This window comes from Pseudopodoces humilis, chromosome 6 (assembly GCF_049639895.1).
Source record: "Pseudopodoces humilis isolate 2021_Gansu_Grassland_sample_001 chromosome 6, ASM4963989v1, whole genome shotgun sequence".
NCBI classification, from domain to species: Eukaryota; Metazoa; Chordata; class Aves; order Passeriformes; family Paridae; genus Pseudopodoces; species Pseudopodoces humilis.
In genome coordinates, this window is record NC_142205.1 from 2,826,701 (window position 1) to 2,853,911 (window position 27,211).

General features: G+C 50.6%; 1 protein-coding gene across 2 annotated transcripts in view; it reads right to left on the bottom strand.

Annotated features, from left to right (window-relative positions):
• The window catches only part of PTPRA (protein tyrosine phosphatase receptor type A), a 113,820-nt gene that overhangs the window by 3,379 nt on the left and 83,230 nt on the right, over positions 1-27,211 (bottom strand). For both annotated transcript variants that reach the window (XM_088056523.1, XM_088056521.1), the window contains 16 exons: positions 19,234-19,312; positions 18,460-18,825; positions 16,486-16,503; positions 12,693-12,777; positions 11,385-11,458; positions 9,440-9,576; positions 7,610-7,700; positions 7,059-7,135; positions 6,144-6,180; positions 4,943-5,040; positions 4,676-4,795; positions 3,601-3,767; positions 2,708-2,843; positions 1,756-1,905; positions 1,567-1,660; positions 479-555 (listed from right to left, as the gene is read on the bottom strand). In XM_088056523.1, the coding sequence (XP_087912649.1) occupies positions 479-555; positions 1,567-1,660; positions 1,756-1,905; positions 2,708-2,843; positions 3,601-3,767; positions 4,676-4,795; positions 4,943-5,040; positions 6,144-6,180; positions 7,059-7,135; positions 7,610-7,700; positions 9,440-9,576; positions 11,385-11,458; positions 12,693-12,777; positions 16,486-16,503; positions 18,460-18,825; positions 19,234-19,306 (1,800 nt within the window). In that variant the 5' untranslated portion in view covers positions 19,307-19,312. The remainder of the gene's footprint in view (positions 1-478; positions 556-1,566; positions 1,661-1,755; positions 1,906-2,707; positions 2,844-3,600; positions 3,768-4,675; positions 4,796-4,942; positions 5,041-6,143; positions 6,181-7,058; positions 7,136-7,609; positions 7,701-9,439; positions 9,577-11,384; positions 11,459-12,692; positions 12,778-16,485; positions 16,504-18,459; positions 18,826-19,233; positions 19,313-27,211) is intronic.

Below are 27,211 nucleotides of genomic sequence, written 5' to 3' on the forward strand. Positions count from 1 at the left end.
GCAATCACTCATCTCCTCCTTGGCGTGAGGACAGCACTTAACCTCCCTGCCTCGCCTCCTGCTGCCACCCAGACAGGTGAAATGGGATTGACCTGGTTCCTCTCCAAGGTTTTGGGATCGTGTACTGCTCCCTAATCTAATCTGGTGGATGTTTTCTGACCAAATGGGCACTGCTGTGCTATTTCCATGGATATGTGGATCCGTTCTCCACAGCCATCAGCAGAGCCCAGAGGGGCAGAAGTGAGCCCAGGATTTGGAAGCTCTGCTCAGGCTCCAGCTCTCCTCTCCCACAAGGAGCTGGATATACCCCAGGGGTTTCTTGGAGAAAGAAACCGGCACCATCCAGTGGCACAAAGCAAAGGCACCTCAAGGGAGCTATACAAAACCCACAAAAGGAGTGTTTGGGGCAAATTCTTCCCAAAGGAAGCAGCATGAGGTGGTTTCCATTGAGAGAAGATGGAAAAAAGATCAGACTCACATCAATGAAGGAAGCGTTTACATAGTCTGTGTTCTCTTCCCCTCTCTTCACTGGAATGATTACTCGGTTGAACTCATCTGGAACAGAAGAAAATGATCTGAGATTTGGGATAACCTGCATGGCCTTTAGCTGGGGAGTCACCAAGCCCTAAGTGGGAGACAGAGATAAGGGAAAGGGAGCACAGTGCACTTGGCTGGGACAAGCACAGTCAGCACCACCCTCTGCCATGCCCTGCTCTGGGGCAGAAGAGGGGATGCTGAGCTTTCCAAGAAAATGAGCTGCTCAGTACTGGGACTCCCTTCCCTTCCCTTCGAGGCAGAAAGTCTTGACAGCAGAAACCAGCAGAGGGTCACACAGGCCTGGCTGCCCATCTGTGTCCAGACAAATTTTGATAATTTCCAAGGAAGGAGACTCCACAACATCCCTGGACAACCTGTGTCAGCAGCTGGTGACCCCCACAGCAGAACGTGTTCCCTGGTGTTCACAGGGACCCTCCTGTGGGCAGTGTGTGCCCACGGCCCCCTGTCCTGTCCCTGGCCACCACTGGCAGAGCCTGGCTCTGTCCCTCTGCAGCCTCCCTGCAGGTGTTGATGGACAGGGATGAGAGCCCCGCAGCCTTCTCTTCTCCAGGCTGAGCAGTCCCAGCTGTCCCAGCCTCTCCTGAGAGCAGAGATGCTCCAGTGGCCTCACTGGGCTCTCCCCAGTCTGTCCCTGTCCCTCTTGTCCTGGGGAGGCAGAGCTGGGCCCAGTGCTGCAGGTGTGGCCTCACCAGTGCTGAGCACAGGGGCAGGATCCTCCCTGGACCTGCTGGAAGTGTTTTGTCTCACACAGCCCAGGCCACCACTGTCCCTTTTGTCACTTTGCTGGCTCAGGTTTAGGCTGGAGTCTGTCAGGACCCCCAGGTCCTTTCCTGCCAAGCTGCTTTTCCACCTGGCTGGGTGACCCCGGCACAGACTGGTGCCTGGGCTGCCCAGGGGCAGGACTTTGCCCTTTTCCATGCTGAGCATCACAAGGTTCCCGTTTGTCCCATTTCTCCAGCCCAATTCCTGTCCCCACACCCACCAGACACTCAGCCAAACAAGCCTTACATGGAATTATCTGAAGCACCCTGTTCTTCTTCATGTTGGCTGGCAAATTGCCCGTTCTCATCTTGTCATTCTGGATTTTGATTGAAGTGAGCTTCTGCAGGGCAAGGAGCAAAACAGGGGAGTTTCAGAGCCACCCAGTGCCAGGTGATGCCTGCACCATCCCAGCAGATCCACCAGGACAATGCTCACCTTGAACTCCTCTTCCAGCCCGTTGCTGCTGGTCCCTGGCACTTTGTTGTAGATCTTCTGGAGGTGGATCTCTAAGGAGGTCACCTCCAGCTCCGTGTCACCGTAGAGATAGTGCTCCAGAAGTGCTTGGTATATGAACACATACTGCATCTGGAGGGTTGCAGGGAGAAGCCAAAAAAGGAAGGCTGAATCTCCCTGAAATCTTCCTTTTTAAACTCATCCCACTGCTCAGAACTGCACCTCCCCTCTACCCATACAAGTTACTTTGCTTTTTTCCCCCCTGCTCCTTTTTTTCTGCCGTGTTCCATGCCCAGTGAGCACATGCTGGGTGCAAACCCACCACCCCCCTGCCCACCCTCTGAGACCCCAGAAAAGTGAGTGGCAACTTTCCTGACACTGAATGGGAACTGGGGACTTATTTACCACACCAAACAAAGCAGATGTGACACAAAATGTTCTCCAAGCCTAGAGAAAAGGAGCCTCAGGAGGGACCTTCTGGCTCCACAAGATTCCCTGACAGGAGGGGGCAGCCAGGGGAGAACAAGGGACAGGATGAGAAGGAACAGCCTCAGGCTGTGCCAGGGGAGAGCGAGGTGGGATATTGGATAAATTTCTTCATAGAAAGGGTGTCCAGCCCTGGCAGAGCTGCCCAGGGCAGTGGTGGAATCCCCATCCCTGGAGGGATTTAAAAGCCATGTGGATGTGGCACTTGGGGACACGGGGCAGTGGTGGCCTTGGCAGTGCTGGGAGAATGGTTGGACTTCATCTTGAGGATCTTTTCCAACCTAAACAATTTAATGATTCTACAAAGGGGATTAAAAAGAGCAGGACCCCGTGAAGGGCTCACTTGGTGCAGCATCACCCAAAATGAGGGATGACACTCAACCCTGACACAGGCTTTGAGTGGGTGAAGGAAATCCACGCCCAGAGGGCAGGGCAGCACCACACTTACATCTGTCTGTACCATCTGGCAGCGCTGAGCCCGGATCCGGCTCACGAAGCCGTAAACATCCACCTTCCTCTCCGTGTGCATCATGTCCAGCATGGCATCGATGACGATGAAAGTGCCCGTGCGTCCCACCCCAGCGCTGCAAGAGAAGGGATGGGAGGGATACTGGGCAGGAATTGTTCCCTGTGAAGGTGCTGAGGCCCTGGCCCAGAGAAGCTGTGGCTGCTCCTGGATCCCTGGAAGTGTCCAAGGCTAGGCTGGATGAGGCTTGGAGCAGCCTGGGACAGTGGAAGGTGTCTCTGCCCATGGCAGGGGTTGGATTAGATTGTCTTCAGACATTAAATAAAGACAAAGCTGTTGGAATCAGCTGCTTCCCAAGGAGGCAAGAAAAATGAACTTGGGATCTCTGCCTTTAACCATGGGGCTTCTCCTTACTGCAATGTGGAAGCCCCTGTGGCTCCCCCAGGGTTGCTGCTGTGACTGAAACCACTCCAGGTGAGGCAAATCCCCATGGCCCTTGCTCCAGGCAATCTGTCAGCTCAGTACTGCCTTTTCCCAAAGGAAGATGTTATCTTCTCATGCCAGGGCAGTGCAGAGCCAAGGGAGATGCCACCAACGCTGAGCTTGACCCACTCAGCACCCAGACAACCCAAATGACCCCTCCAGAAGAATTGTGACAGCCTAACATCACTGATTCCAAGAACTTCCTTCAATTCATGCATTTTTTTTGCATGTCCCCAAGAGGAACATCCCTGTTTAACACAGGAAAGTTAAATAAAGATAATGAAAAACTCCTGACTGACAAGAAAAAAAAATAAAAATAAATTTCCTTTTAAATAGGAGACGCTTTCCAGGTGGCCCAGGATGGGCAGAGGCTGGCTGTGAGCAGGACTCACCTGCAGTGCACCACTATGGCTCCTGCATACTGGGGATTGCAGGTCTTCACCTTCTTCAGGAATTTCAGCATCCCGATGGGGGTGAAGGGCACCCCGAAGTCGGGCCAGCTGGTGAAGTGGAACTGGGTCACCAGGCGCTGGGGCTTCTTGTTCGTGACATCTCCCACCTGGAGGGGAAGGGTGGACTCAGGTTAATGAGAAATACTCAGGTTTCCCTTCTTCCCCCGGAATTCAGAGAGAGAGGGAGCTGCAGAGCCGAGATGGGGCTGGATGGCTCAAGAAGCACCATCCAAAGCTGAAAGGGAATGAACTCGGGCTCTGGAATAAATCAGTCTCTAAAAACATGACATTTTAACCACCCAGCACCACATCCCACATCCAGGAGGTGTGAGATGCCAGCCTGTCCCTGCCTGTGGATCCAGCCAGGCAGCAGCTGCCCTATTTTATCCTCAACAAACTCAAACAGAAGCTGTTGCTCCATCCTTTCCCACTCCTCTGCCCAGATCATCCTCGGATTAAAGGCAGGGGAGGAAAACACACATGCCCAGGCCATCGAGGTGAAGGATGAGGCTCAGGATAATCACCCCCAGGGTCCAGACAGGTTTGCAGGCACCAACTCATCCCTGCCTGCCTCTGAGAGCAGCAGGAAAACAAAGAGAGTGACTAAAACACCCGGAGTCTCCTTGGAGGACAAGGAAAAGTGGTGACAGATGGGAAAGCAATCAAACCCAACACATACAGCGCTGGATTTTGTCTCAGCTGAGGGGATAAATTTGATTATTTTCAGGCATTAAGTGTCTGGGGGGTGAGAGCAGGAATCAACACTGGTAACAGCAAGTGCTGCAGTACTGCAGGATGGAATTTCAGCCCTGGCATCCCTGCTCTTAGCACAGCCGTGCTGGTACCACTGGGAACAGGTCCCTGGGAGGAATAAATTCTTAACAACTCTGGTTAAAAATGTGTGCTGGGGGTCATTTCATCCCAACTCCGCTCTCACAGAGCCTTGGGGATGCCCAGTGTGAGAGGGGAGGGATGGGATGGGATAGGAAGGGATGGGAGAGGTGATCCCTGGCACCTGCTGGATGCAGAACTTGCGCACGGTGTAATCCACCAGGACAGTCACATCCTCCACGGACACTCGGATGTTCCCGTAGGTCCAGCAGCCCTGATCTGGCCAGTACTGAGCACATTTACACTGTGAGGGAAGAAAACAGGTGCAGGTGAGCTCTGGAAGCCCTCACAAGGCTGGGAATGACCCCAGGACAAGCCCATAGGCACAGGATGCGCCAGATTTGGCCCAATTTGGGTCAAATCCCAGCCTGTGAAACTTTCTGGCACCTACTTCTTTCCTCTCCTTCAGGTTGGTCACCATGACAATTGTCGCTGTGTTTTGCTCCCAAATCATCCTCCAAAAATCGTTCACTGTTTCTTCCTTTGGTCCTGAGGGCAAGGTAAAACACAAAGTCCTCTTTGGGATCAACCCCTCACAATCTGGGGCCAAAACCCAGCGTGTGAGGTCACACGTCACCGATGATCCAACACATTTCTTGCCAATAGGTCACAGGAGGTGCTGTGGTGTCCAAGGAATAATCCTATCCCACAGTAGCTGGAATTTCTGGATTTGTTTTATGGTCAGGAATTCCATATTTAGCTCAAGAAGAGGAAACCAGACAGAGCATGGACTTGCCCAAGGTCACCCAGGGAATTCGTGGCTGTCCCAGAGTCAGCTGAAGCCCTGCCCTGGGATTTTGGGTTTTAGCCACGGGATCCCATTTCAGTGTGGCGCAGGAATAGTTCCCTGCTGCCTGCCAGACACGAAGCTAACTCAGCTTACACTCCCTTGCCAAGCCTGAGGCTCAGGGTGAGCCAAGAGAACAGCAGAGCCAGAGCTTAACCTGAGCCTGGAAGTGCTGACGGACCTGATCCAGCCTCTTCTGCAGCCAGAGCCAAGGAAACTGGCCAGGAATGCCCTGACCCACTGGCAAGTCAAGAGAGGAAACACAAAACACTCCCATGGGCAGGTAACATCCTGCTGCTGACATGATCCCCACCCTGTGAGCGGGAAGCTTGGCTTTAGGGATGTGTTTGGACTTCTGAAGATTACAAGGATGTTTCTCTCTATCCCATCTCTGGCAGTGTTCAAGGGAGCTTGGAGCAACCTGGGATAGTGGGTGGTGTCCCTGCCCATGGCAGTGGGGTGGAATGAGATGAGCTCTGAGGTCCTTTCCAGCCCAAAGCATTCCACAGTTCTGTGATTTGGGGAATTTAATGAGGCAGCTCCCTGACAGTATTTCCAGGGGTCACAACACCCTCCAGCAATGGGTATTGCACAGGTAGGACTTCTCTCTGTCCACCAAGACATCCAGCACTGCTCCTTGACTGGGAAAATAATTTCAGGAACAAATATGGAGCTTCCAGACCTCCTTTTGACCAGGGGAGCTCTGCAAGGTGCTGTGCTGGGGGCAGAGGGGCACAGCTCCCCTGAGCAGAGGGACCCAGCCCAGCTGCCCCCAGCAGAGCAATGGGAATAGTCAACAATTTACCTTGTGCAGCAATGAACTTGTTTTTCTCTTGGTACCCCTGCAAGGAAAGAGGAAAAAGGAAGATAAATTAATATTTCTCTAACACAAGAGTCGTGAAATGCATCTACTTCAGCAACAAACAACTGGCATCTGCTCTGCTGCTCATTCTCCCTTGTACAAAGAAGGGGCTGTAGCCTCTGAGGGGAGAATCAGCTCGAAAGATGGCCTGAAACAACTGAAAATCCTTGTGCAGAGTGCTGTTTTCCCACAGGAACAACTCCCCATGCTCACATAATGCAGGATTGGCCCCACTTTTTGGCACGAGGCACTAATGAAGTGGTACCTGACAGCCCTTCCACTGGGGTCAGACCCTGCATCCAGAATATCACATGAAAATCAGCATTGATCCTGGGAAGAGGGGCTGTAGAACTCACAGGGATTGATTTTGTGTATTTTATTTACTGGGGGAGGAAAGGAAAAAGCTGTTTTGAGTCTTGCTTTGCATCATGTGCCTGCATCTCTCACATGACCCTGCCAGCTGATCGGAGCCACACGGCGACAACCACAAGGAGCCATCTCCTCCCAGGGGCAGAGCAGGGCAGTGTTGCTTCCATTTTAGCTGGATTCCTCGATTTCTTCCTCATCCCCTTCCCACATCCAGCCCTGCAAGCTGGGAAGCACTGGTGACCAACTGGCCACACTCTTCAAGGATTTAAAAGCGTGTGGCACTTGGGGACATGGTTTAGTGGTGCTCTGGCAGTGCTGGGGGAATGCTTGGACTTGTGGGTCTTAGAGGGCTTTTGCAACCTCCAAGATTCTATGATTCATCAGCTGTTTGCAGATCAGAAATGCCCAGCTCCAGCAGGAGTGGTTCCCCAGCCCTTTCCAAAGCTGGCTTTGCTCCTGGGGATTTCCCCCTCACATCACAAAACTCACATTAATGAAGGAGGCGTTGATGTAGTCGGAGTCAGGGACCCCTTCCACGGGAGTCAGGTGAACCCTGGAATGATCATCTGGAGGGAAATTAAAACTCTGCATTAAAGACAACCCCTCCACTCTGCTGGTACCTGGTGTAGTGAAAATCCAGGTATTGCAGTGGAGCCCACGCTCCTGCCTGCACTGCAAAAACACCTTTATGCCCCCAAATTCCTCTTGCTTAAACCCACAGAGGTCCTGGATCTTGTCCAAAGTAGATTTCCTTCTGCAGAATGCATATTTGAGGAAACCCCAAGCCAGCCCAATGCCACCAGGCAAGAGTTGTTCCTTCTGGCATTTTCCATTTGTTTCACTCTCCACGGCCTCCTGGCTGCTGAGGGCTCCATGGATCCTCTCCTCACAGGTATCTAAAGCTAAAGCAGACACAGCCACCCACCTGGGAGGTGAAATGCCCTCAACCATGCCCTTCCCCATCCCAAAACCAGGAATGGGGAGTCCTGGCAGGAGTCCCTGAGTGTTTCCCCCTCCATCCAACCAGCTCAGACACGCACAGGGCAAAATGTTCACATATCTGTTCTTCTCCTTGTTCTCCTCCTTGGAAGCAGCTTCACACGTGGCCTGTATGGGACACGCTGGGAGAGCCTGAAATGGCAGGAAAAAAAGGGTTTTCCGTGATGTTTTCATGGCAGAGCAGGAACAATGTGCTGGCAAATTCCACATCCGAGCATCCTGCCCCTCCGGACATATCCCCACCACCCACACCCCTCACCTCCACCCCAGCAGCAACTCTCCTCCCCAGGGAGCTCCAGGTGACCATTTAAATAGCTGGGCTGGACCAGAGAGAGCCAATCCCTTTGGAAAGATGTCTGGAATCTCCTGATCCGTGGACACGAGGTGGCAGCAAAGCCTCCAGCTCCGAACCCACCCGCAGCACCAACCACCTCATTCCCGATTCCTGTCCATGGAGGCTCCTGTGAGATTCCCTCATTAGCAGTGCTGCTAATTGTGACCTGATTAAGCCCCCACCGCCCCAGCTCACCCAGTGATGGCAGGAGCAGCACCAGGGGACCTTTGGTGGGGGGACACTGGGGTGACAGGGGACAGTGTTCCCAGCTGAGCAACAGGAGGTGTTCCCCAGCACCGTTATTCCACATCCTCTTTAAACAGCAAAGAATGTTCTGGAGGTATCCACCATCCCTTCCCCCAGCTGACAGGATGGCAGGAAGTGTCCAGGGCAATCAGGTATTTATAACCCTAAAAATCCCCCTCCCTGGGCATTCATTGCACCTATTTGGTTTCATCACAGCACGGCCAGGAAAGGGATCAAGTTTTGGAGCAGCTGGACAAATCTGAGCAGCTTTTTTTTTATCTTCTCCTCGTTCTCATGGTGCCATATCATGGCTTGGACCTGGGCTGGCAGCACAGGTCAGATGAGGAGCTGCTGCAGGAGCTGAGGGAGTTCAGCCTGGAGAAAAGGAGGCTCAGGGGGCCCTTCTGGCTCTGCACAACTCCCTGCCAGGAGGGGACAGCCAGGGGGATTTGGGCTCTGCTCCCAGGGAACAGGGACAGGAGGAGAGGGAACAGCTCAGGCTGGGCCAGGGGAGGTGTAGATTGGATATTTAGGAAAATATTTTCACAGAAAGAATTGTCAAGCCCCAGCATGGGCTGCCCAGGGCAGTGGTAGAGTCACCATCCTTGAAAGTGTTAAAAAACCCAAAAAGTGTAGGTGTGGCACTTGGGGACATGGTTTAGTGCTGGTCTGGGCAGTGCTGGGTTAATGGCTGGACTCAATAATCTTAGAGAGCTTTTCCAACCTTAATGAACCTTTCCCATTCAATTCTATTCTAATCTATTTTTATTATTGACAAGGCAAAACAAATTTATTGTCCCAAGCTGCAAAGCTCAGCAACATCAAGAAGAGGCTGTAGCCATCCCTGAAGAAAGGCTCTGGGACAAGCACAATACCTGAATTCCTCACAGCTGAAGGCCAGCCTTTGTCCCACACATTGTCATCATTGTGTTTCAGGGTTAACAGCCCACAGAAATAAGATGGGGTCATTCCTGCTTCTCTGTCAAAGCTCTGGTTTTGGCCGTTTGTGGATTTAAAGCCATGAGGACTGGGAGGTGGGAGGCAGAGCTTGGGAGCTCTGGAACACCCCAAGACATCCAGGATCATTCCTGACCCCAGGAAAATGTAACTCTGAAGAGCTGTTTGCTAGAAACCCTCTTGTTTTCTGCAGCCAGCATGAGGGTGAACAGCATATCCACCCTCACCACGGACTCAGGGACAGAATCAGCCCCGCTTCCAGAAAGCCCCAAGAACCAGAGGCTAAACCCCAAGCCCGGGGCAGCCTGTGGGACCCGAGGGCAGAGGCACTCACGTTGAACTCCTCCCGAAAGAGCTTGTTGTCATCGGCCATGCGGCGATTGATCTCCTCCTCCAGCTTGTCCACGGGCAGCGGGGGGTACTTGCGGTTGGTGCTGGGGGAGCGGGCGAGCAGGGGCATGCTCTGGGGCTCTGCAATGACACCCGGGGGTCACAGGGGCCACCAGCTGTCCCCCATGGCCAGGGGCATGCTCTGGGGCTCTGCAATGACACCCGGGGGTCACAGGGGCCACCAGCTGTCCCCAGTGGCCAGCGCCGCCCACCCGAGCCCGGCTGAGCTTTTAGGGGTGTCCTGGTGTTTGCACAGGAGGGTTTGGGGTGGAGGGGATGTTAAAGGACCTGAGAGCTGCTGCCAGACCAGGCTGCTCTGGTGGCACCTGGGTTGTCCCAGCTCTGGGGTGGCAGCAGGGCCAGGGCAGTGCCCACCCCTGTGCTGGCACTGCTGGGGCACCTCCAGGGCTGGGGGCACTTCTGGGCCCCTCACAAGAGATCTTGAGGGGTTGGAGAGTCCAGAGAAGGGAACGGAGCTGGGAAGGGTCTGGAGCCCCAGGAGGGGCTGAGGGAGCTGGGAAAGGGGCTCAGCCTGGAGAAAAGGAGGCTCAGGGGGCCCTTCTGGCTCTGCACAACTCCCTGACAGGAGGGGACAGCTGGGGGGGTCGGGCTCTGCTCCCAGGGAACAGGGACAGGAGGAGAGGGAACAGCTCAGGCTGGGCCAGGGGAGGTTTAGATTGGATATTTGGGAAAATTTCTTCACCAAAAGGGTGTCCAGCCCTGGCACAGCTGCCCAGGGCAGTGCTGGAGTCCCCATCCCTGGAGGGATTTAAAAGCCGTGCAGATGTGATATTTGGGGACATGGGGCAGCGGTGGCACTGGCAGTGCAGGGAGAATGGTTGGACTGGATGATCTCAGAGAGCTTTTCCAACCCCAAAAAATCAGTGTTCCTATGATGATTAACACTCTGGGACCTACACTCTCACAGAGGCAGGGCAGGGCCCTGAGGACCAAGCCAATACTGGGGTCGGAGACCACCTCACTTTGAATTCCAACTTCTCCCTCTCTGACAGGGAGATCTGGCACCACCACTGTGCCACAATTCCCAGGAGGGCACAGCAAAGGCAGCTGCTGCTTGTGCTGCTCAGCAAAGCCCAGCCAGGCCCTGTGAGGGTTACACCAACTCAGCTGAGGGCTTGTGAAGTTCACACCTCCGTTTACAGTGATGTAAGACGGGCAGGGAAGGTTTCAGCAGCCAACATAAAATAAAAAAGGTGCTGAATTCCATTTAGTGCTTCTCAGAAGGTGTTTGGTTTGTGTGGAAGGAGTGCTGGAAAAGCATCTGAACCGAGTTTAAGAGGTCTCCTCAGATCTTAATCAGTGCCTACACATGGAGGGAGATGCCCAACTTCAGACCCTCAATATCAGCTCTGGCTCACAGCTCAGGGGCAGGAGAATTTAGACAAGGCTTTAAAATTGCATCTGTGCATGTTTAGGAGGTACAAAAATGTTTTTATAATGAAATTAAGTGTATTCCCTGTTTTCCCCTGGAAATGTTAGTTTGGTGTCCACAGTTAGAGTGAGGATCTGAGCTTTAATCAGAGACCATCCTAATCTGAAACAGCAGAAGAATGTTTAATTACTCCCCAAAGATATGTTTTTTCAAAAAAGGTTCTCATTTGAGTCAAAAGAAACATTGTGAAAACTCAAGAGGAATGTGAGTAGCGATTTTGGAAGTGATCACCCATTTTAATATCAACCACTTGAGGGCAAACATTTAGTCAGTGGAATGTAAGCTGGGAAATCTTCATTCTACAAAAGTCTGCCAAAACCATGGAAAACATGGAACAAAGGAGATCAGGAAACAACAACAAAAACAGAAATTAAAAAATATTTGCCTACAGAAATAGGAGGTAGGGGAGGCCCTGTGTGGCACCAGGTGGACTCACCTGTGTCGTCCGTCCGGCCGTTGGACAGCCGGAAGGAGTTGGAGTGGCTCCCTGCCTGCTTGTATTTCTTGAACCTGCCAAAGAGAATTGGGATGGAAAAGTCAGCAAATACCCACCAGAAAAGCCCAGGTCCCCTCCCAGATGAGACAAGCCACGCTTTCTCATGGCTTCATGAATTAGCTGGTGGGTCCAGGAGGCTGCAGGACCTCTGAAATCCTGCCTGTGAGCACATCTGGAACAGCTGCAGGAGCCCAGAGCCAGCTGGAAACCAGGAGAAGCTTTGAGGGTGCTCTTTACAGAGGACACCCCAAGGAGTCCCTCCCTGCTCCCTCGGCTGATCCAGCACAGCACATAAAGCCCAGGTTGATCTGTCCTGCAGAAAATCCCTGCTCCATATGCTTTTAACCTGGAGTTATGCTCCCTTTGCCTGAAATTCGGAGTTTTGCTGAATCACTGGGCAGTGAACACAAACCCTTCTTTTCAGGGCTGGAAGCCAGGTGGGAAGGACTCAAACTCTGCTGCTGCCGAACTCCTGAGGCAAAACTCTCCTCAGGTTCACTGCTGTGAGGGCAGGCCTGGAGCCAGGAGACAGAGGGAAGTTTTCCACTGGTAAGGAATTTTGTTAAGACTTATGTAATCACCAAACTGGTGAGTAAATTAAAATGTTTACTGCAGGTGAATAAAGACCCTCTTAGTTATGCTTTTGGGAGCTGGGAATGGTTCATTTTGAGCAGGGCAGATGTTTGGATTCTAAAAGATGGACCTAGGAAGACTTTATTATGCTGTAATTTCAATTACACCATCACCTAACACTCCTGACAAGCTCCCGCCATTCACAGTGAAAGGTGCAAAGGGACCATGGAAGGTTTGGGTACCCAAAACAGAGTTTGGATGTTGGATCCTGCTTGCTATCAAGATGGGAATCAAGGAATAACACAGTGAAAGGACTTTGTGGCTGTGTGCAGCCTCCCTGGATTACTCAGCCCATCATTTCCAGCCTCACAAGGAAACCTCACCTGCTTTTCCCCACACTGACAGGGCTTCAGTTCAATCTACCCTGCTAAATGTGACATTTTGAGAGGCAGAACAGGAATTCCCCACACGAGGAGCAGCTTTGCAGAGAAAGGAATAAGCATCATTCACCACATAACCCCAAACATCATTTTCATTCATTGTCCTTACAGGTTTCTTTTCAAAGCACCAGCTGTGTCAGCCTTTAGCTTGGGAGACAGCACAAAAGGCTCATTCCTGTTCATTCAGGAATTGTTTCTGTCAAACAAGGGAACCCAGCATTAAAGCAGCTCTTACCTCAACATGTACAGAACAATAATAATAAATACTATGACTAGGAGGGAGGACAGGGCCACCATCACAGCTATAATGGGAGTCTCGTCTGCAAGAGGAAGAGAAAGGTGTGGTTATGGACATTGGAAAACATCCAGAGCCATCATTTAACAGGGGCAGAGTTCTACAATTTCTGCTTGAAGAACAATTCTGATGATGATATTAGTAATAAAACCATAATAAATAATAAATAGTATTAAGTGATGTTGCATTGTTTTTTCAGTCTGAGAGTGAAGAAAGAAAAGGATGAGTGAGCACCATGTGCCTCAGATTAAACCCTGAAACCACCACTCAGAGCACCTCAATCTCCTCCAGGAGTTGGTCACTGTGAAATTGTGACCTTGCAGATGAAAACAGTGATGGAGAAAGTTGGGACTGGGATATTTTTGGGGTTTCCTCTGCACACTTGAATGTGCACGGGGTGGCCCAGCAGCCACCAGCAGAAATTTCCTCTGACAGCTGATGATCTCAATAATTTTCTGCCTGAGACTTAAGGGTCCAGAGAAGTTCCTAACAGGCCCATGAGTTTGGGATAATACAAGAACTTTATATTAAACAGGTGAAAACTGTGGCCTCTCCAAGATCCCACAGGTACATTTGTAACACCACCACGATCCTGCTCGCAGTTCTTTGCCAAACAGGACAAGAGGGCAAAGCTTCCTGCTGCACCTGGGACCTGAACACCTCCAGGGTGAGATTTGGTGTGGACCAGGCTGCCCAGAGAAGCTGTGGTTGCCCCTGGAAGTGTCCAAGGCCAGGCTGGATGGGGCTTGGAGTGACCTGGGATAGTGGAAGGTGTCCCTGGCCATGGCACAGCGTGGAACTGGGTGAGTTCTAAGATCCTTTTCAACCCAACCACCTCGTGATTCTGAAATTACAGAATAATTTGGGTTGGAAGTGACCTCCACAGACCATCTAGTCCCACCCCCTACTCTTTCCTCCCTGGAAATACAGAGTTTAGAGAGCAGGAGAGGTCACACACCACCAGGCCACCGAGTGTGACCCAGTTTGGCTCCTCAAGGACAGGAACCTCACAATTCTCTTGTAAAAACACTTAGATTAGTCTGAAACATTCCCATCCTCCACGACCCACAACAAACTTTTCCTTTCTCTTTTAAATAAGCCATTTCTGTCTTGCGCTGGAGGTCAGTGAATCGGTGGTTGGTGCTGGCAAATCACCCAGATGGGTTGGAAGCAAAGCAGCTCCAACCAGGGAGGAGAATGGCCCTGAAGGGCATTTTTTCAGATAAATGTGGATGCCAGCCATGCCAGCTGGGGTTATTTCCATTTTTCATCAGCTCCCTCCATCTGAGGGGGTCACCACATCGTGTCTACACAGCCCCAGGAGGCTGCAGGGCACGACCCCTCTCCCCACCTTCTGTGCATCCATTTCCCTGAAGATTCCTGCTCCATGTGTCTCAGCAATTTCAGCCAGCAGATTTCCTTAGGTGGGGTTTGTTTCGTGCATCTCTGAGCTACTCAAGGGCACTCTGATTATATTTCTGTGTTTGTCCCTCTGTGGTGTGAGGTCTGGGAATGTTTTTTTCTATTAAAACAGATGATTTTTGTGTCATGATTTCAAGGCAATGACCCAGTGTGGCAAATAAAACAATTAAATGATCCTGCTTTTGCATGTCTTTGTCCTTCTCATCTACTGCCCAAATGTGGCAGCACCTCCCGCAGCCCAAAAGGAATTTATTGGGAATTCTGCCTCCTGCACACCTCAGTAGGTGATGAGCCTTGGCATTCCCCATCTTGACACTTCCCAAAAGCAAGAACAGGCTGGTCTTGGCTCAACCACAGCCAGCCCTGGCCTCTCAGTGAGACTTCTGAGCCACCATCTCCATCCTGGCTGCAGGAGAGGAGGGAGAGCTGCATTGCCAAAACCTGTGGTGTTAAATCACCCTTGGACCATTTCTTCCTGCCTTGGCTGGAGTTAAGCTCAGCCTAACCAGTGCTGGGCTGGAGCTGCAGGGAAGTGGTGGCTGGTGATTTGTGAGTGAGGTGTGATTTGTGGGCAGGGGTGGCTCTGGCAGCAGGGTGCAGAGAGTTTGAAGGTTTTGGGGTTTTTTTCCTGTTCTTTCCACACATCTGGAGGGACGAGGAGTCGGAGCTCACCCACCCAGCAAAGCCCAGGCAGGAAACGAGCTGGAGGGTCCCCAGCTGCTCCCTCCCCACCCTGCCAGCCCTGCTGAGCTGTGCCAACCCCCCACAGCTCCTGTCCTGCTCCAGCCTGAGGGTTTCATGCTGGAAATCCACCTGGAAAAGGGACAAGGACTCGACCTTCCGCTCCCACAGCGTTGGACCACCCGCTGCAGTCCAGAGCTTGGAAGGCATCAGGAGGCTTAAATCTTGTCCTGGCCCCTCTGAGGAGCCACCAAACCCTCCTCTGGTGCTTGGGATCGTGTCCCAGCTGCAGGCAGAGGTGTTCTGTAGGGTGTTCTCTGCATGTCACCCAGACCTGGGTGCAGCCATGGCAGAGGGACGGGGCTGAGCAGCCCATCCCTGCTCACAGCTGGCAACATCTGCCCACAAAACCAGTCACAGAATGGTTTGGGTTGGAAGGGACCCTAGAGATCATCCCATCCCACTCCCTACCACCTTCCACCACCCCAGGTTGCTCCAAGCCCCATCCAAGCTGTCTTTGGACACTTCCAGGGATCCAATCTCTGGGCACCTTGTGCCAGGGCCTCCCCACCCTCACAGTCAAGATTTTATTCCCAATATCTAATCTAAACCTACGCCAAGTTTGAAGCCATTTCCTCATCCCATCACTCTATGCTCTTGTAAAAAGTCCCTTATTTCATCTGATTTCCTAACTATATTTATATTAATTAATAAAAATCTTGTTAGGAAGTCAGATTTATTCCCATTTCTTTTAGCTTGCCCTCAGGAGCAGGAATGAATGATGGCAGAGAGAGCACAAAATCAGGCCTAAGCCAGGCCAGATCTGAGGGAATTCCAGCGAGCATTTCTGCAGAGGCTTAGCTACAGTTTCAGATGAATTCCCTCAGACCTGCATCCCTTTTGTTGTCTCTGCTCAGTGTGTGCTGCAGAGCATCTGTCTGTTCCCTGCACCATCAGTGGTGAGCCAGGCACAGCGAGCAGCACGAGGCAGAGTTTGCAAAGCTGCAGCACCCATCAGAGCCAGGATGAGAACACACGGAGGCAGCTGATGCCTCCAGGTGGGAGCCAGCCTGGCTCTGCCCGCTCCTGGAGTGCTAAAGCCATGAGTAATTGCAAATATTCTGGTAGAGATGCCAGTTCTCAGAGCTGAGAGATGGAAAAATGTCCCTAAAGTGCTGTTCTCTTACAAGAAATGGATTTGTGTTACTGCTTGCCAACAGAACGAAGGAGAACAATAATTATTCCCATCATCTGCAGGATGGGTTTGGATCAAATCGCATAAGTCACAGTCAATAAAGACAATTCAGCAGCAAAAAAAAAAAAATCCCAAAAGGAAATTTTCTGAATGGCTTCTTAGACTTTGGTCATACAGCTCTAGGGACGTGCTGACATTCTCAGAGCAGGAACAATTCGTATCTAATAGGACATGTACAAATTGGAATGGGATTGTTTCGTTCTAAAAAGAAAAGCTCAACAGAAATTAAGACATCAGTGTGTCACCAGCTCTTGTAAAGAGCTTGAGAGGTTTCATAAAAGCACATTTGGAAGTCCTAAGGAGATCTCTCTAACAGCAGAATGCTTCTGGAAATGTTTTTAATGAGTAAAGAGCAATGAAATATAACACTCTTACCTCTTCTGTCAGAGTTACCTGCAGAAAAAGAAAACAAAAGTCTCTTAGCAACAAAGGAACAAGACATTTTACTAAGTCAGGAAGGATCAAAGACCAAGACAGGAACAAATTTAGTAACTCTCATCATTTGCCTGTAAATCTTTCCTTTAAAACACTAGCTATAAAACCAGGATGTTAAAATGAATTTCTGAGTAAGGAAATAAGAACAAATCCAGAGTTTTTATCAGCAGAACAAGGAGCTGAAGCCAAGCTTTAACATCAATAAACAAAACTTACTGTTTAAACCCATAACCAGCAAGTCACTGGTGTAATTCATTAGCACTTAAATATCAAGAGATAACACTGGTGCATAATTTTAAGAGAGTGGCTGAGCCAAGAGTTCAATTAAGAGCAGCTGGGCTCAGGGATGGGGGCGAGGAGCATCCAAGGAAAGTCTCAACCTGCTGGGTTGGATGTCTCATCCAGAGGACACCGGAACAAACCTGTGCCAGGGAGAGCAGGGCCTGGATCTCCTGGGGCAATGCCCGTGGCCATGAGCTGTGTGTGAGGAGCTGCAGCACAGGGCTGAGGACAATCCTGGTGGGTTTGGACAAGGAGGAACTGCCTGTACAACGTGTGACCTTCTGCCCCAGTCCCCTTCTCGAGCACCACTTGGCTCTTCCATGACTAACACCAACATTTCCTGTTAAATCTTATGGTAGGGGCAGCCCTAAAGCTGATTTTCCTCCTTGACAAATTACTTAGAGAGATAAATAAAGAATTAGGTTTGATCATTTGTTCTCTGGGCTGACATCAAGTGAGAAGCCACTTCTGGCCTTGATGGTGCAATGGCCAATGTGTCATGGCATAGACCAGGGGAATCACCAAAAGTGGTAACCCAAACCACAAAAAGGCAGTGGAGACACAAAAATGATAAATTCAGCCCCCCTCCCTGAGCAGCCATATTACAAAATCCAGATTTTAGCAGCACTTTTGCCTCCATCTCTCCTATATGTAGGCAACATTTATACCAAACTTGTCCCATGTGTGTGTCTAAGGCTTCTTCACTCTGTAAAAAAGGATTTGTGTTGGGGAGGAAGCTGGACGAGCTCAGGGGTGGCAGAACACTACAAAAGCTGGGTTGTGAACTTCCTTCAGCCACATCCCTTCCTATGCTGGTAGCAAAGACAACTTCACTGCAGCTTCACTGTGGCTTCCACAGATTCCCAGAGGAGGAGGGCACACACATCTCACTGAGGTGCAGAGACACCCAACAGCCACCATCCCTTGGGAAACTGATTCTTAAGGAATACACACTTGACACCTCCCTGCATTAACTCCACCATTATCTTGTTTCAGGGTGTTCTAATCCACCACCAAGTTACCAATCCTGTTTTTCCACTAAATCCCAAGGTCTAGCAGGCACTGCCATCTTCCTGTTGCAAGCTGGAAACATGCAGCACCCAAACTGGGCGTCAAACAGTACAATGAGCAAACCGTGGCTGAAGAGCCACACCCCAGCAAGGATTTCTGGTCACCTCAGCCTCTTTTTACCTGATTTTTTGCTCTTAATCCAGACTGAGCAGCCAAACTACGTTTTATGGGGTCACTTTCCTGATGTGCCAAGAGGGGAATGAGATCAGGATGGCAACAGAGACAACTCTCTCTCATCTGGACCTTTCAAAGATTGAAGTTGCCCAAGTAATGGGGAAAATTGATAATGTAAGGAGAGAACCACAGAGTAGTTTGGCTTGGAAGCAAAGATCACCTAGTGCACCTGTGGATATCTTTCACTAGATGATCTTGGCCCAAACCTTTGGTCAGATAAATCTCTTCTCATCTGATCCGTTCTGAGAGTTCTTTCTTTCCTATCACCACAGAACTGGTCCCAAAAAGGTTTTCTGCTCCATTTTGCTCAGCAAAACAAAAGAAGAGCAAAGAAACAAACCCAGAGGCAGGGTGGCCTGGAGAGGAAGAGGTGGAGGAGGTGCCTACCATTGTGGGAAGCAGAAGAGGTCTCCTGTGTTGTCACCACCATGCTGAAATTCCTCTCGGTCGTCTCCGCCTCCGTGCTGGGGACAGCGGTGCGTGGAGCCGACGGCGTCACGCTGGGGAGCAGGGTTGGGGCTGGAGGCACAGGCACGGTTGTCCCCAGGGTGGAGGAGATGTTGAGGCTGCCAGTGGTGGCATTGGGGGAGATCCTGGCAGCTGTGGTTGGAGGAGGATTTGGCGCTGTGGTAGAAACAGTCCCTGGAGTGCTCATGTTGAGTCTGTTTGTGTTAGGCGTGGTCCCATGCTCAGGACCTGCTGCAGGAGCTGTGGTGGGGCTCCTGATGGTGGTGGACACTGTTGTGGGTGGCTCTGAGAAGGGAAAAGCACAGGGGAACCTCTGTGAGATTCTTTTCTGTGATACTGAGGGTTTAGATGCTGAAGATTCACATGACTGTAACTATAAAACACCCAACAAATCCTGACTGCAGGACAGGAAATGCTCTGCACAGCAGGTGATGCAAATGTCATAAAAATATAACTTGAACAGCTGCTATTTATGGGGAGGTACAAACATTAGAGCCCCTGGAGGTCAGGATCAATATCAGTCAGAGCTAGACCTGCGGGCCCGTTTTTGAGCACCTGAAGCTCATCACCCTCTTTCCAACATTTTATGTTACAATTGCATGGAGGGCAGAAGGAATGAGACACTGAGCACATTCACACTCACTGCTTTGATCCTAAAGATGGGATAAAAGAGAGATGAGGAGCACAGTTTACCTGTTGTAACATTGTTAGCACCGACACTTATCAGGCCACTTCCGAGCAAAAGGAGAAAGAACCACAAATCCATGTTGACCTGGGGAGGAAAGCACAGAACACTTATTTAAACTCTCATGCAGTATCATCCCAAAATAATCCAAGGTTGGAAGGTTGGTCTGCATCTTGTAAGGCTCAGAGGGAGAAGTGGAAGTGTGGTTGGAGTCCCTGCAGGCATCTGGATGGGAAGGATTTATGGGTGAGTTCTTACAACCCCAGGAGGAAAGAACATGGAGAAATCCCAGTCTGGTGGAGCAGCAAAAATGGCCATGGATGAAGCAGGGAATGGGTGAACTATGGGAGAGCATGAGAAGAACAAGCTGAGCACTAAAACCAAATATCTGGTCTTAAAGGAAATTAAATTGTTCATACAGTGGTCTGCCAATGACTGCACTCTGACAAAACTCAAAGGCGATTCAGGCGAAGACCACGGCAAAGAGCCTTGATCCCAAATGCCCCAGAAGTGGAGGCAGGAATGAAGGAGAGGTCAGCTCCCCCTGGCTCAGTGACACCTGAAATGTTACTGGGCAGGGCCAGAACACTCAGCTCCATTCAAACCCCGCTGGATTCCCTGTGAATGTGGGCAGAACAAACAGTCCCAAATAATCCAAGAAGATCAGCAAGCTCAGGCTGCACGCCCGTACTGTACGTGCTTCCCAGGAAACGTCCAGCAAAATTACAGGACGATGACATCAGTAAAATCATTTCCCCCAGCCCTTTCTAATACAAGATTTTGATGGTGATTTCTTTCCTCTGGAGACCTCAGAAAGCTCTTGAGAAATGGGTTATCTCCTCCCAGACACCTACAGATCCAGAGGCCCAGAGATGTGAGACGTCATCGTGCTGGCCAGGACAGAGCCCAGAGCTGCCAAGTCCAGACCAGCACGTGACCACGGGGCCTTCCAAGGATGGGCCAACACCTCTCCTCTGCTCTGAGCCCAGAGAGGGCTCAGACAATGCTCTGCTCCGTGCCATGGGCCAGCAGCTGTTCACGACTCCTGTCCTTCAGGCTTCTGTCCTGTGTCCAGTTGCATCTCCAGGATCTCCCAGGAGAGAGCTGCGAGATCTCGCTGCCAAGTCAACCTGAGTCGCTGCCAAGAACGGGTTATATTCCCTCCCCCTCTAATAGATCTTGTGTTGTTTGTGCTTCTTCTATTTATTTATATCTGCTTCATCTAGACCCATCCCAAACTCCGGGCAGAAGGACAACACTGAAGTCATCCACGTGCTGGAAACGGTATCAGCAATACAAGATCCTCCCACCCCACCCGGGAGTATTCTCCCACCAGCACCACCTACTTACATGTTTTTCCTCCCCCTCCAAAAGAAAACCTGGCAAAAATCGACCTTACTCAGTGACCAAAAGGTCAGACAAACCCTGAACCAGAAGGAAACTAAGCTCTGAAGATAAGAGCTTTCCACAGGCTCCGTCCATGGCCAGCCCTGCTGCTGCAAGCAGGGCAGGGCTTTCTCCAAGGGTCCCACTGGTGTGAGCAGACAGCATTCCAGAGGGTTTCATCACCAGTTAAAATATCTGTCTGCATGAATCTGAACTGATTCAGTCCTCCTGTCACTGGTGAGAGCAGCACTGGTCCTGCAATGCCTCCCCCAGGCTGTGCTCCAGGGTGGGATGTCGGGAAAAACGCACAACCAGTAGTTTGATTGTTTGATGACTTTGATGACATGTTCCACTCATGGTGATTAACACACCCCACTTAGCCTGGTCAGCTGCCTGCAGAGTCTGAGATGAGCCTGGTCTACACAGGTTTGGTTTTGGGGAGAAAATCCAGTATTTATAAAGAATAAATTGTTCCCTGTCAGGGTGGGGAGGCCCTGGCACAGGGTGCCCAGAGAAGCTGTGGCTGCCCCTGGAAGTGTCCAAGGCCAGGCTGGACAGTATTTGGAGCAATCTGGTCTGGTTGAAGGTGTCCCTCCCATGGCAGGGGTGGGACCTGGATGGTTTTTAAGGACCCTTCCTACCCAAGCCATTCCATAATTCTGTGATCTTTGTAACTTGCTGCAGAACTCAGATTGTCCAAGCATCCCACTGTGGAATCCCACAGAAATAAGGTGCTCATCCTGATAGGACCCATGTCCAAAAGCAGGAGGAAGTGAAACACACACACTGAAACTCCAGAGAATGGAAATGATGACACAGAGATGCTCTGAAAACCTCACAAGGGCTGATGAAAGCACCAAGATGTCATCATTGCAACCACTTCCCTCACTGGGAGCCCATCGCTGCCACAGCAAGGACACAGTGGCAAGGGAAAGGGAAAGACTCGGCTCTTCTGGAAGCACTGCTAGGAAAAAAGTGACCACTTGGTGTGTTTTGATGAATATTTGCACAGTAAATCCATTCACAGAGGTGGATATGGCTCCTTGCTCTTTCCCCAACCTGCTTCTCAAAACAAGAGCTTCCCTTCACTTGGGATCCTGTTCATTTGGGATCCCCATTTGAGTTCTGTTTATTTGGGATCCCGTTCACTTGGGATCCACAATCATTTGGGATTCCCATTCATTTATGGTTCCGTTCATTCGTGATCCCACTCATTTGGAATCCCATTCCTCTGGCTTTCCCATTCATTTAGTATCCCATTAATTTCAGGTCCCTATTCACATCGGGTCCTGGTTCATTTGGGATCCCATTCATTCAGGATCCCCATTCATCTGGGATCACACTCATCCCATTTCTGCTCCTGTTCCAGGCAAGCTGTGCCAGAGCCTCCCCACATCCTCACCACACTTTCCCTTGGTATTAAAGCAGGACAGGGAGGGTGGGAGGAAAGAAGGAAAAGCCATGAATCCCCTCTCTTCTCTCCACTACTGGGAAATAACACACAAAGGATAAAAGAGTTTGGGCTTATTTCCATAAACCGTGATTGCTACATGGAGGAGAGCTACAGGAGATTCCTGGACTGGCTGCAAAGCCCTTTTGGGATGGTGGGATGATCACAGAATCATTTAGGTTGGAAAAGACCCTTAAGCTCATCAAGTCCAGCCATCGATGAGAGTCCCTCCTTCCCGATGCTCTGGGATTACATCAGCAGGCAGAGAGCTCTAAACCCCTCTTGATTCAACATTTAATCAGCTCATTGATCCATGAGTGGATTGCAGGAGGAGGAAGGGCTTGGCAAAGGGAGATAATGCTGGATTTCCCCAAGCCTTGCCCCGCTTTCGTGAAGAAAGCTGGATGCGGGCGCTCCGTGCAGAACCTGAGTTTTTGTGGCTTTAGTACTGTGACTGTCAGAAGGAACGGGATGCTGGGAGCACCCCAGCTTGCTGTGCACATCATTACCCAAAAATCCAAATCCCTGGAGCTGCTCCTGTGACAATCAGCTGCCAGAGCTGCTTTATCACCTTAAAACCAGATCGGGAGCAGGGAGCAGGCGAAGAGCCCTGTGCCGGGGGAGGGCTGTGCCAGCCCAGCTCCCAATTCCGAGCCCCTGCTCTTAAACACTCCCTATTCCCAAAAGCAGCATAAATAAACGCCAGCGCTTCGTTGTTCCCCGCTCCTTAACATAAAAGGCCTCAAGAGTCCTACCCCAAAGCCGGAGAAACCCGAGTCTCCCTTCCCCCTCGGCTCCCTCCCTGCTGGTTTCGGAAACGGAGAGGAAATACTTGTAATGTTATCAACATAAACACAGCTCTTGGCCGGCTGCAACATCCTGCGAGCTCTGCAGAAAAACACCCTGACGTCAGGGCGCCGGCTCTGGCACCGCTGCTCCGGAGGCTCGGGATGCTCGGCATCGTGGCTCTGCTTGAAACCTTCTTTTTTTCAAAGATCAGGCTTGGAAACCTCCATAATTGCCACTGGTGTACCCATAAATATTATATATATATATATGTATTTTTTTTGGTAGATCTAGATACACATATATCAATACATAGATAGTGTATGTGCACTGCATTCTTCCATAAACTGCTTGGGATCTTCTTTGTAGGAAAGGCTGGATTTTTAAGCTGCAGGATGTATGTTTTAAAAGAAGCAGATCTTGTCAAGATGATTGATGCCGGAGGGGGCGACAAAAAAAAATAAAAATATAAAGGAAATAATCTCTTTATAAAGTAATAAGTGGCTTCAAAATGCCTGTGCTGGTGCTACAGGGGGGGTCAGGCTGCAGGATCACCCTGCCGTGTTTCCAGAATGCAAAGAATTAGAGTTTATTGCTGCAGAAACTGCCCAGATCCAACCCGGATACAGCCGTCCACAATCAAAGGCAGGATTTACCCCCACCTCTGACATATTCCTAATTCCTGGAAAATGAGGCAATCTTTTTCTGTGTGCACTGAGGAGACACAACCTGAATTCTAACCAGCTTTCCCGGGACCCCAGAAATCCCTGCTGTCATCAGGAGGATGCTGAAAGGCAGTGGCTCAACTGAGACTGCCTGGCTGCCTTGTGATGGCTCCAACTGCAGTGAAAAATAAAAATAATGTTCATTTTTCCTTTTTATTTGTTGGTGGGAGGAGAGGGTGCAGAACTGGGAGCAAGGTTGGCTCTTTGAAGCAGCTCACACTAGGGTGAGAACAAGCACGAGCATAAAGAAAGGGGAAAACGGACATTTTTCTGTTCTTTTTGGTGGCAGCAAGCCATCAGCATGGCTCAGCCACCCTGGAAAACAAACCTGCCATTCCCTCTCCCCTCTCCCTGCTCCTTTCAAATCCTGTTTGTGGATTTCCAGCCTCTCGCTGGAGCTGCGATCCATGGCAGAGGAGTTTGTGTGATAGCAGGGCAACTTCAGCGCAACCCCAAACCTCTCATGCTGGATGAGATGCAAAGGCTGTAAAAACACACAAGGAATAGCCAAGGGCTGCAGCGAGTTGGCCATCACAGGGACAGAAGAATTGAATTTAGGGAGGAAAAAGGGTTTTGTTACACTAAAACGCAGTGACTAATTCCTTGCATGTGTCTCCGAAGCTGAAGCGAGGCCTTTGATGTGTCACTGAACATTATCCCCCACCCTCTGCTGTTCCACTCTTCACCAGAAAAGATGAATCACAGCAGCCATTCACCCTTTCTGAAAATCCATTTAGTTTTCTTCTTTTTTTTTTTTCTTTCTGCTTTTAAATAAACAGGCAGCTTCCACACGAGCGACAGTCCCTGTACGGAGCGGGGCAGGAGGAGGAGGAGGATGAGCCTGTGGGAAGGGCCTAGAGCTTGGATTTCTCCACCTGCTCAACCTTCCACAAATCACTGCTTTCCTGCACATCAGGATTTGCTCATGGCATGGTTTGGAAGGCACCTTAAAAACCATCCAGTTCCAACCTCCTGCTATGGGCAGGGATAACTTCAACTAGCCCAGGTTGCTCCAAGCCCCGTCCAGCCTGGCCTTGGGATCTTCCCAGGGATCCAGGGGCAGCCACAGCTGCTCTGGGCACCCTGTGCCACGGCTTCAACAACCTGACATTAATGAATTTCTCCACCTAATTCTGCTTTCTGGCAGTGTGAAGACATTCCACCCTGTCCCATCACTCCAGGCCCTTGTTCAAAGTCCCTCAGCAGCTCTCCTGGAGCCTCTTTAGGCACTGGAAGGTTTTGAAGGCCTCCCTGAAACCCTCTCTTCTCCATGTGAACACCCCCAGCTCTCCCATCTGTCTCCAGAGCAGAGGGCTCCAGTTCTTGGAGCATTTTCAGGTCCTTCAGTTGAACAGGTGAACACACACTCATCTTTCAAAGAGTAACACCATGATACGTGCATGGAGGGAACCCAACCCTACTCCCACCTGGATTTCTGGACACCCGGGAATATCTGTCACTGTTAGGATAATGTTAAAATCTGCTGGTCTGAACCAGGATCAGTATTTCCCGTGGATATGAACCCATCCCATGGTGATCCCCTCCCAAAGCCCACCCGGCAGCAGCAGCAGCGTGTGTGAAGCCATCGTGGTGGGAAGGAGAAGATCAGGTGTTCACCATCCAGAACACGAAAGGAGGTTCCCCAAGCAGGTCCAGGGAGGATCCTGCCCCTGTGCTCAGCACTGGTGAGGCCACACCTGCAGCACTGGGCCCAGCTCTGCCTCCCCAGGACAAGAGGGACAGGGACAGACTGGGGAGAGCCCAGTGAGGCCACTGGAGCATCTCTGCTCTCAGGAGAGGCTGGGACAGCTGGGACTGCTCAGCCTGGAGAAGAGAAGGCTGCGGGGCTCTCATCCCTGTCCATCAACACCTGCAGGGAGGCTGCAGAGGGACAGAGCCAGGCTCTGCCAGTGGTGGCCAGGGACAGGACAAGGGGCCGTGGGCACACACTGCCCACAGGAGGGTCCCTGTGAACACCAGGGAACACGTTCTGCTGTGGGGGTCACCAGCTGCTGACACAGGTTGTCCAGGGATGTTGTGGAGTCTCCTTCCTTGGAAATTATCAAAATTTGTCTGGACACCATCCCGTGAAACCGGATCTGGCAGCTCTGCTGGTGCAGGAGGTTGGATCAGATGACTTCCAGTGGTTCCTTCCAAAATCAATCAGTGTGATTCTGTAACTGCCTGACCTCCAAACTCCTCAAAAATCAAAGCTGCTGAGATTGAAGCTTATATCAGAGTAAGAAAGCACCCAGCACTGGGCAGGAGATCCCTACACAGTGCAGGATGTTGGAAGGGATTCACAAGGATCACCAAGTCCTGCTCCTGAACCTGAACAGGACAACCCCAAAAATCACACCGTGTGCCTGAGAGCATTGTCCAAACACTTCTGGGACTGCAAAGTAAACTGGTGAGGTTTACAGAAAACAAAACAAAACAAAAAACCAAACAAATACAACCCCCCAAAACAACAACAACAAAACCCCAAAACAACAACAAAAAAATCAAAACAAAACCCAAAACCACAATAACAAAACCCCACAAAACAAAGATAAAAAACCAAAAAAACACACACCCCCCTCTGCAAAACAACAAAAAATCCCCCAAATGAATGAAAACCAATAAATGTGGATGTTTTTGGGGCATGAAATAGTTCAGCTTCCTACAAAGATGCAGAAATGGTGACAGTGGGTATCAGTCACTGAACCGGAGAACGGTCTGGGTTGGTAGGGACCCCAAGGACCACCCAAGCCCCACAATTAGTCCACTGTAATTGGCACATCAGACCTTACTCTTCTGTAGTATCTTGCTTTCAGGAAAGAATTCTATCCCTGAATGTTTAAAAACAAGCAAATACTAACAAAGAGCCTACAGACTTGATGGTCTCATGCTAAAAATATGAAAATAAAAGACAGAGGATGAGGCTACATCCCTGGATGAAGCCAGGAGCAGATCTGTGGCACATCTAAGATCAAGGCCCTCAAAAATCCTTCTTCATGGAAGGGCACCCCTGCCACAGCCACCGCCTGGAAACCGCCCGAGGTGCCTCTGAGGGGAAAAACTACAAATACAAATTATTTTCCTAATAATAATTTTCCTAATAACTCTCATAATTAGGACAGGTTTAATTTGCCCTCGGCCACTCTTTTCTCCTGGTGCCACAGATGTGTGATCATGGGAATATGTGCCAGTTGCTACTGCAGAATAAACTGGGATGGCTTGGGGAACAAATTATGGAAGAGATGGAGGGGATGAAAATCTTCCTGGGCCTGTAGCAATGGAGAAAGAGCAGTTGGAGAGAGTTTCCTAAAGGACAGAGCCTCGAGGCGGGATAGGTGAGAGCCAAGGGGAAGTTTTGAGGAGGAGAGCAGAGAGCTGAGCCTGAGGGAGCTGTCAGGGCAGGGAGGAGGAAGGTGAAGGACCATGTCCAAGCCTTGAGCAGGATGGAGGTGAGGGATGGGGGGCACCAGAAGCTGTGCTGCCAAGGGGAGAGGGAGGTGACACCCTGTGATGATTAACACAGATCTGCCCAAGAAACGCCCTCAGAGCTTGTAAAAACCCGTGGTTAGTACAAGACCCCTCTCCTGGTGTGCTTTCCCCACGGGATCAGCACTGCAGCTGCAACACGGCACCGGGAAG